This window comes from Rutidosis leptorrhynchoides, chromosome 11 (assembly GCF_046630445.1).
Source record: "Rutidosis leptorrhynchoides isolate AG116_Rl617_1_P2 chromosome 11, CSIRO_AGI_Rlap_v1, whole genome shotgun sequence".
NCBI lineage: Eukaryota > Viridiplantae > Streptophyta > Magnoliopsida > Asterales > Asteraceae > Rutidosis > Rutidosis leptorrhynchoides.
Window position 1 is genome coordinate 158840951 of NC_092343.1, and position 11461 is coordinate 158852411.

The 11461-nt window shown below is 33.3% G+C and overlaps 1 protein-coding gene across 1 annotated transcript; it reads right to left on the minus strand.

Annotated features, from left to right (window-relative positions):
* Positions 1-10171: 10171 nt before the first annotated feature.
* On the minus strand, positions 10172-11065 carry LOC139875121 (uncharacterized). The gene has a single exon (XM_071862484.1). The coding sequence runs from the start codon at positions 11063-11065 to the stop codon at positions 10172-10174; it is 894 nt and encodes a 297-aa protein (XP_071718585.1).
* Positions 11066-11461: the final 396 nt, after the last annotated feature.

Here is an 11461-nt window from a genome sequence, read left to right on the forward strand (position 1 = left end):
AGTATGGTGAGTTTCATTTGCCTTTTTACCCTTTATATTTTTGGGACTGAGAATACATGCGCTTTTATAAATGTTTGACGAAATAGACACAAGTAATTGAAACTACATTCTATGGTTGAATTATCGAAATCAAATATACCCCTTTTTATTAAAATCTGGTAATCTAAGAATTAGGGAACAGACACCCTAATTGACGTGAATCCTAAAGATAGATCTATTGGGCCTAACAAACCCCATCCAAAGTACCGGATGCTTTAGTACTTCGAAATTTATATCATGTCCGAAGGAGGATCCTGGAATGATAGGGGATATTCTTATATGTATCTAGTTAATGTCGGTTACCAGGTGTTCACCATATGAATGATTATTTTTGCCTCTATGCATGGGACGTATATTTATGAGAACTGGAAATAAAATTCTTGTGGTCTATTAAAATGATGGAAATAAATGATTATGATAAACTAATGAACTCACCAACCTTTTGGTTGACACTTTAAAGCATGTTTATTCTCAGGTGTTAAAGAAATCTTCCGCTGTGCATTTGCTCATTTTAAAGATATTACTTGGAGTCTTTCATAGCATATTTCGAAGAACGTTGCATTCAAGTCATTGAGTTCATCAAAGATTATTATTAAATCAATTTATAGTTGGATAGTGGATATTATGAAATGGTATGCATGCCTGTCAATTTTCGATGTAAAGAAAGATTGTCTTTTAAAAACAAATGCAATGTTTGTAAAATGTATCATATAGAGGTCAAATACCTCGCAATGTAATCAACTATTGTGAATCGTTTATAATGTATATGAACGGGTCCTTTTAGTTGGTATCAGAGCGGTGGTCTTAGCGAACCAGGTCTACATTAGTGTGTCTAACTGATAAGTCGATAGGATGCATTAGTGAGTCTGGACTTTGACCGTGTCTGCATGTCAAAAGTTTTGCTTATCATTTTGTGTCGAAAATTAACTACTTATCATCCTCGAGAAATTACCTGCTTATCATTTTTAGTCTAAGACACGTCCTGCTGCATTGATTGCATGAATAGTGTATAGACAAAAATTCATATCTTAGCAAATCTGCTAAATCATATCTTATCGTTTCTGTTACTTTAAACTTTGCCTGACATATCCCGCAAAGTCCTCCGTAATCTACGAAATCTTTTGATCTATATATATATATATATATATATATATATATATATATATATATATATATATATATATATATATATATATATATATATATATATTCTATGTAATTAGAATACCATCCGTTAGCCAAAATCATTTCATATCGGAAAAAAAAAATCCTTTATCCAATCGTACGAAATGGAATTCGTCATCAGTTCAAGTCACTCAGATTCCGAAATGGAATCCCATTCAAGCTCTGAAAGCAGTGTGACCGGAATAGATCAACCAATCAGTCATCACCTATTCTGGATGAATTGGGGATGTGTTCGTAGCCTCCTCAATCATTGGAGACAAGAAGAAGGTGATCCCTTCCATCCACCACATTGCCCTCTTGACGAAGAACCTGAAGCACTTACCGGCAAACCTGTCCGAAATACCATGTTCTCTCTCATTTCCAGAGTATCTCGTCACGATTATATATTACATCAAATTTTAGATTTTATTTATCCGCTCATCCGAACTGACAATCACCCTGGTGTAATAGAAGAAGTCAACAAGCTTCGAGCTCGGGTAGTGGCTTTGGAGAATATGGTGCAGAGATTACAAACACTAGCAGCAACATCAGCAGCATAACCAGTACCACCATCATCAACGCCAACAGTAACATTAGCACCTCCAACCACAACCGTGTCGTAAACCTCAACTTCACAATCTGTCCCATGAGCATCAACGTCATACGCACCATAGATACCAAGGAGTACCAACAACAATAACTGACGAAGTATTAATTCATAACTTCATTGGAGAAACATTCCGCGGCGATTATGTAATCTCTAAAATCTTAGAGATTATCTAATCTAGCCATAACCATAAATCAGTTAAGCGAACCAAAATGATAGAAGGAAGAGTAGAAACCCTGAAAAAAATGGTGTGTGATTAACAAGCTAAACTTGCTTTACCAACAGCATCAACAGTACCGTCAGCGTTACCAGCATCGTCAGTACAGTCAACATCCGAATCAACAACACCGATAACATCACAAACTCCGTCAGTTCAAGAATCACTGTGGACATCATTACGAATCAATAACGTGTATATTGTATCAACAAGTTATGAAGAATTAACTCATTCCCTCTGAAGAAATTATATGTATATATATATATATATATATATATTGAAATAAATCTTTCCGTGCTAAGCTATTGTGTGTGAATCTTAACTAATCGGTTAATTCATAATACAAATATGCAATAATGTACGTCCTTAGGCCGCAACATAACCAGCGTTAACTACAATCTCTGTCGCAATTCAACAAATTCCAATTCATAATAAATCAAGTATATATTTGATTTTACACTTTCATCATCGATGTACCCGAAACTTTTTAGATAACATCATTCGTACTTTGCGAAATTCACAAGAATTCCACGAACCGAACATCATACATCAACAAATAACGAAGTATTGATTCATAATTTCAATGTCATTAAAGAAATACTGCGTAAAAGTTATGTACTTTTTAAAGCCTTTAGGGATTATTCAATTCTAGTTTCAATCGTAAATCAAATGAGTTTAATTTAACATTAACTCATTAAATCTATGTTATATCTGAAGAAAATATACATTTATATATTTTCATAAAGACTGTAATAAAATTCTTTTGTACAAAATAGTAATTGTGAAATTTTTTTAACGGGTAGGTAATACCCGAGAGATATATAAATTCACAAATAATATGTTACATTCTTTGAGTCTGATTCAGCAAATCATCCATTATACTCCCTACTTTCACAACAATATATATTCTTTTATCGAAATCAAAACAACTATACTCATTCAAAATTTAATTACACATTCTGATTTTGAAATCTCAAAATTCAACTCGAGATATGACCAAAATCATCACTCTTAGATCCTTACATCTTTCACAAGCTATATTTTGACTTCAAAACTGTGTTAGAACATCAAATGTATGTTAACGATTACAATCTGTGTTCAAACCCTTCGAAAATTTCTGAAGACACTTCGAATGATGAGCAATCGAGATGATGATCCAACCACATCTTACCCACAGTTATGTACCCGAAAAACTCTTGAAACCAAAGTAAAAGTTTAAACAATGTATCCGCGTCAGATTCTTTGGCATTTATTAGAAAAAATAACTTTGCGACCCCTATTCAAAGTAGCCAGTTTTATCACAGCTCCAGCAAGTCAACTTCAACTTTTCAGTCAGACTAACCTTATTATAACCTTGAGATATACACCATCGTTACCAGGGAGCCTTTTACATTCCACCACATTATTAGCAGATGTACCAAAAACTTCATTACCCTTTGACTTTAGCCTCTCCAAAAAGTCATTATAATTATTTATTGAAACCCCATCATTTACTCATTCGCATCTTGTAATGAGAATTGCCATACGAATCATTGGGAATTAGCAATCAGTATTTTGAAATCTCGCAGCATGTCTACGCCAACAGTTATATGTGTATATATAATGTATATCTTCTGGACTTAATTTGAATGTGAAGTTTCTGAAAAACACTCCGAACTACGAATTGGTTCTCCGAAAATGGAAAAAATGCTGATGAAGCAGCAAAAACTATAAACAACTTTAAACGGTAAAAGCTGGATGATAATGATGAAGTGTGCTGGCAAAGCGCAGAAAAAGAGAAGTTTAGGAACTGGAAAACGGATTGAGCAAAGTAGGAAGGAGGCTGTGGACAAATTACAAAGACTGAACCTGACTTCAAAGGATCCAAATGATTCAGTACCTGCTGAAGTCATTAACGAATTCCTTGCTCCTGACTCTAAACCCCTGCGGACAATATTCTTCATCATCCTCTGATATTAGAAATTCTAAAATATCATCATATCTTTCATTATAAATATCCTCCATATTTCTGAAGATATTTTCTTAATTTTTCTTATTTGAAATCATTTACCTCTTCGCGCTATCTGTATTACATCATAAAAGAAACTATTTTAGTTTCTAAATTCTGAAACATTCAAGTTTAAAATAGGAATATTTTGAAGTAGTTTTGGGAACTGAAGCATGTATTAGTATAATATAATGACACTTGATCAACGTGATTATATTACAGTAAGTCATGCTGAGTTTCTAAATGGAATGTGATGATTCACAAATCATAACATCATCATGTGCCATGTTATACGACTCTTGTATTCTATTTAACCTCTAAAATATCAAGAAAATATTTCTTGATGATTCGGCCTTTTCCAAGGTATTCTAGTAATTTGACAAGTCAAGATCGTGCCATCACAATTTCTTTCCTAGAACATTAACAATGTTCATTCCGAAATTCATATCTGTGAATTCTGGACCATTACAAGCGGTGCTTAATCGCAAGAAGAAGAAACGAAAGGACAAAACTCCAAAATAGAAATTGGGGTATAAATTGCAGCAAATAAAAGAGAGCATTAACTGTGAATGATAATGATTATAGAAGACAGAAGCAGAGACTTTGAAATATAAGGGAACATATAAAGCCCAACGATAAACCAAAAATTATAAACCATATATATCGATGCATATAGTAATATAAAGACACGGGAGAACTAGAAACACTATAAACCCAAGAGTATAGTAGAAGTAAATAGATTCTTCCGGCGGTAGATGATAAAGAAGAATGACCGATATGAAAGTTAGAAGTATATCGAGAATCAGAACTGGATGGTGAAAGGACCCGTTCATATACATTATAAATGATTCACAATAGTTGATTACATTGCGAGGTATTTGACCTCTATATGATACATTTTACAAACATTGCATTCGTTTTTAAAAGACAATCTTTCTTTATATCGAAAATTGACTGGCATGCATACCATTTCATAATATCCACTATCCAACTATAAATTGATTTAATAATAATCTTTGATGAACTCAATGACTCGAATGCAACGTTCTTTGAAATATGCTATGAAAGACTCCAAGTAATATCTTTAAAATGAGCAAATGCACAGCGGAAGATTTCTTTAACACCTGAGAATAAACATGCTTTAAAGTGTCAACCAAAAGGTTGGTGAGTTCATTAATTTATCATAATCATTTATTTCCATCATTTTAATAGACCACAAGAATTTCAATTCCAATTCTCATAAATATACGTCCCATGCATAGAGACAAAAATAATCATTCATATGGTGAACACCTGGTAACCGAAATTAACTAGATACATATAAGAATATCCCCTATCATTCCGGGATCCTCCTTCGGACATGATATAAATTTCGAAGTACTAAAGCATCCGGTACTTTGGATGGGGTTTGTTAGGCCCAATAGATCTATCTTTAGGATTCGCGTCAATTAGGGTGTTTGTTCCCTAATTCTTAGATTACCAGACTTTAATAAAAAGGGGCATATTCGATTTCGATAATTCAACCATAGAATGTAGTTTCAATTACTTGTGTCTATTTCGTCAAACATTTATAAAAGCAGCGCATGTATTCTCAGTCCCAAAAATATATATTGCAAAAGCATTTAAAAAGGGAGCAAATGAAACTCACCATACTGTATTTCATAGTAAAAATACATATAACATCATTGAACAAGTGCAAGGTTGGCCTCGGATTCATGAACCTAAATTAATTATATATATTTATGTGTTGGTCAATATTTGTCTAACAAATTAGGTCAAGTCATAGTGTACCACAATCCTAATGCTCGAGACTAATATGCAAAAGTCAACAAAAGTAAATTTGACTCAAAATAATTTCCAAAAATCTATACATGATTAATATATAGTTTAAATATCGTTGTTTTATATTTTTAAATATTTTTAAAAGATTTATTAGAGTAAATAATATAATTTATTTATTATTAAATAAAATTTTATATTAAATTTATATAATAAAATATACTTTTATATATATTAAGTAATAAAATTTATAGGGTTCATTTAATATCATAAAGATAATATGATAGGTATTATTAAAGTGAGTTATTACACGTAGTAAAATATGTTTGTATCACATATTTATTTGATAAAATAATATCTATAATGATAGTAAGTAAAAGTTGTATTATTTTGTAATAATAATTATTATTATAAAAATATCAATATTTATAATTACTAAGATGACATTAGATAAAACGATAATTCTAATTATGATAACTTTAATATTTACGATAATTTTTAATATTATCTTTAAAATAATAATTCTATTTAAAATAATAATAATAATGATATTTTATAGTAACAATGACATTTCTATTAAAATGATAATTTTTGTTAAAATAATAGTTTTAATACTAACGATACTTTTAATAATAATAACAATGATAAAAATAATAAGAACGATAATTTTATCTAAATCAATATCTTATAATATTTTAATTTCATCATGATACTCTTACCCATTATTTCCTAATCGTTTCGTTTAATAGCTTTTAATCGTCTTTTGTATCGTGTTCATAATAATGATTATAATAGTAATCAAAATAATTAGGTATTACAAATATTTGTTTTAATTACACTAATATTAATAATGATAGTTACTATAACATTATTAACGATAATACTAATAATTATCTTAATGATAATATAGTAATAATAATAATAACAATAACAATAACCATTTTTAAATAATGATATATATATTAATAATGATAATAATAATAATAATAATAATAATAATAATAATAATACCAATAATAATAATAATAATAATTGGATAATAATAATAATACTAATTATACCTTTAACGATAATAACGATAGTAATAATAAAAAAATAACAATTTTTAATGATAAATCCCTTTTATTGATAAAGATAATAATAATGATAATAATAAGATAAAGCTAGAACGACGATAAAAACGACGATAATAATAATCATTTTTAATAAAAATATCAAAAATTCAATTGATTATAACTTCTAATCCGTTCATCGAAACCATTCGATATCTAAAGGAAAAGTTCTTTATTTTTCGCTAGCTTTCCAAGGACATGCATATCTTATACCTTATCTCAACCACAAGTGTAACTAATTCAACATTCAACCTAACCTGTCTAAGGGAAATATCAAAAGTACAAGCATGCATAATCCTAAATACTCGAGCACTAGTTAGGGATACACTATTAGTATGTAAAAGTTAAATTATGAGTACTCACGTATCAATATTGAGATTCAATATTACAGGAAAGGTACATAGACGCAACGGAAATGATAAACACTATATTGACCTCACGAGCATACCCATGAACCATACTCAATCACCTCCATAGCTATAACCCATAATTTCCTTAATCCTATCCTACTCGAAAAACAATTTCGAAATCACTCGGACAGCACTCCGTCGTAATATTTTATGTATACTAATAATATCTTTTTTTTTGAACAGCTGTAAATTTTTATTAAAACTACCAAGATGCTTGAAAGAAAAATACAAGGGAAACAAAGAAAAAGGAATTTACAATGAAAGTAAAGGCGATTGCAACCAATGATTCCAATTACAATTTTTCTTATGAGCTCTTGCTGAAATCCAATTGTAGCTTGTCACCACTATACTATCTATCACATGACATTTTCGAAAACTCTTGTCTTTGAAAATGGTACAGTTTCACAATCTCCATATGGACCAAAGCATTGCAAAGATAACGATGGAGGTGATGAAACGCTTATTATGAAGAATCGGGACACCATCAATCCAAGCCCACAGATTAGCCATGGAGGGCCACGAAGGAAGAGAAAGGCTCGACCACAGGGAGATTTTAGACCAAATCTGTTTACTTGTGTCACAATGAAGAAATAGATGATCTGCATCCTCAAAAGTTTCATCACAGAAGCAACATCCCGAATCATCAATATCTATTCCACGTGCAACTAAGTTATCCCTTGTCGCCAGCCTATAGATTTGCAGACGCCAGATGAAAATGTTGACTTTAATGGGCACAAGTTTACACCACGTTGTAGCTACGGTGTAGGGGGCTGAATCATGGTCGTCTATGAGTTTTCGGGCAGAAGAGACAGAGAATGTGTCTCCCTTCCAAATCCAACGATCTGGGTCAGAAGTGATAGAGGTAGAATGAAGAATCTGATATAATGATTCCAAGTTTTCCACCTCAATTCCGTAACATGGTTCTCTACGCCAAAAGAATGACCATGAGTTGTTAGCAAATCGTGAAGCAACCGTGCTGTAATTGCTTGAGTCTAGAGCCAGTAATCTAGGAAAACGTGTTGCAAGTGAAATACCATTAACCCAAGGGTCGAACCAAAACTCAGCATTAGTACCATTCCCGAGACGAAGATGAAGATGAGAAGCATTCATTGCATAATCTGTGTGGATCATTTCAATTGTTTTACAGATTACCGACCAAATCCCTGAAGCATTCGCACTGCATGGAATGGAAGCACCTCTACCATTGCCGTGTATAGCCGAGATGATTTTTCTCCAACTAGAATATTTACTCGTTACAAACCTCCATCGCCATTTATATAATAACGCCAAGTTTTGAGACTTAAGACTTGGAACTCCCAATCCTCCCTTCTCTAGTGGGTTAAGAATTAAACGCCAACTCGCCCAATGAATTTTGCGGGTGTTTTCTTTTTTGCCCCAAAACAAGGAAGATCATAATGATTCAAGTTTATTTAAGACATTTTTCGGTGCTCTAAACATCGACAAATAATAAGTACCTATCGATCCAAGCATTGATTTGATAAGTGTTAGCCTTCCTCCCATCGAAATTAGATTTGATTTCCAGGATGCGAGTCTTTTCTTTGTTTTTTCTATAATAGGATCCCAACTCACAGCTTTGCGCATATCTCGGCCCACAGGTAGACCTAGATGAGTAAACGGGACCGAAGAGGGAAGACAGCCAATTCTGTTGGCAGCATTCGACACCAAAATAGAAGGAACCCCCACACCGTATAGCAAGGATTTGTGTGGGTTCAATTTAAGACCCGAAACAGCGAAGAAACATGCCAGGATTAGAATTAAGTTGTCCAGATTTGTTTCGTTCCAATCGCCTACAAAGATCACATCATCTGCATATAAACAGGACGATAAATCATAAAAATGAGGATTATTACCAATGCGAAGGGGCTGAAACAGTGCTGCATTTGTAGCATCTTGCAGAGCCGCATTTAACCCTTCCATGCCTATAATGAAGAGGAAAGGAGATAAGGGGTCTCCTTGGCGAAGACCTCTACCAATTGAAAATTCAAAGGAAGGGCTTCCATTGAGTAGAAGTGAAGCTTTGGACGATGTAAGACAAGCCCTGATCCAAGAAATCCATCGCACACTAAATCCCATGAAACGCATCATTGAGAAAATGTACTCCCAATGTATCGTGTCAAAAGCCTTCTCGAAATCAATTTTAAACAACAAAGCTTTCTTTTTTCTTTTTTTGCACCAAGTAATTGCTTCATTTATCATCATAGGACCATCTAGAATTTGTCTTCCTTTGATGAAAGCGGTTTGGTTTGGACCAATAACCTCATCGATCACTAAAGCCAACCTATTAGCCAAAATCTTTGCAATGATCTTGTATTGTATCCCGATCAGGCTGATTGGACGAAAATCATGAACATGAATTGAGTTTTCTTTCTTAGGAATAAGGGAGAAGAATGCAGAGTTATAACCAGTCGGTATAAATGCCTTGAGCATAAAATCGTTCACCATTTCTAAAAGCTCGATCTTGATAAGATCCCAGAAATGTTTGACGAACTTGAACGTGAAACCATCTGGGCCCGGGGATTTGTCGCTTCCGCATGACCAAATTGCCTTTATAACTTCTTGCTTAGAAAAGTCAGTACTAATCAGGTTACTCAGTTCCGATGATAGAGTTCGAATGTGGTGACTCGGGAAGTCAAAAGAAGCGTGATCTGAATGTTTGAATTTGTTCACAAAAAAATTAAGAAATGTTTCTTTCACTTGTATCGGATTTGAAATCCAAATTCCGTCGGACATCACCCCTTCTATTTGCAATTTTTTTCTCTTACGGTTGATGGCCGTATGGAAAAAAGAGGAATTCTCATCACCAAGCGAATGAACAAGTTTCTTATATTTTTGAGCCTAATTATGAGCTTCTAAAGATTCCATTTGCTCCAATGTTTTAATGTGGATGCATCTGTTAGTAGCAAGTTGAAAAGGATCTGAGCAGGAATCTAATAAAGCATCCATCTGATCGATTTCTTTTAAGATGTTAATTTTGGCCAAACATTGTTTTGACTTGTAAGAATTATGCCAAAGTTTGAGTGCTTCTTTGACTCTTTTCAACTTATCTTTAAACCGCAGCTGTGGGTTGTGTGAAGTTAGACCCGTATTATCATTCCAAGCGTTTGTTACCACCTCTTCAAAGCCTTTAATTTCAAACCAAGAATGAAAGAGTTTGAAAGGAATCGGTCCGTAGTCTACCCTTTCATTACGAAGAATGATAGGGCAATGGTCCGACCATAAGTTGGAGAGAATGATACCGGAGAGGTAGGGAAATGTTCCCAAAATTCCATCAGAAACAAGGAATCTATCGAGCAACGAGCGATGTGTAAACCTTTTATTGAACCGAGAAAAAGCCCTTCCACCCAATTTAATATCAACTAGACTGCAATCATGGATGAAGCTATTAAAGTCGTTAGCTTTAGCCTGATTAAAACAAGTTCCATAGCGTTCATGAGGAAAGCGAACTGCATTAAAGTCTCCGAACACAATAAAATCACCTGCATTTTGTGAGACAAAGTTACGAATGTAATCCCATAATCTTTTCTTCTTAACCTGAGATTGTGGAGCATAGATATTAATAAGAAAAGTAGTCCTCGCACTTCCTACAAAAGCTCCTTCAACGATGAGCAAATTTCCAAAAGAAATAACTCTCTTACTAGAGAACACTCTTGGGTCCCAAATCGTCACTATACCTCCCGATCTACCCGAAGCCGATGAAGAAGCAACTTTGAAATTGAAATTTCCCCACATCGCTTTTATTGAAAAATGACATAAGTTAGCCAATTTAGTTTCTTGTATGCCCAAAATTGTGATGTTGTGTTCTAAGCACAGACTTTTAATCCATCTTTGTTTTAAAATAAAATGCATCCCTCCTCCAATATTAATGGACATTAGATTCATGAGACGGTTTTATAACCTCTCATACTGATCACAACTTTGTTGAGGTCGAAAGATGAAAGTTCTAAGTTATAGCCAAGCACTTTACTCATGTTTAACATCTTGTTTCGAAACACATTATTAGCGCCATCAGAGGAGTTGGTAGAGCTAATAATAGGGGAGTGAAAACGTTCACCGTTTAGTCCAGGAGGTTTTGATAAGGAAGAGGACCCAGAGTCTTGATTCACTTCAATTATTTCATTATCATTT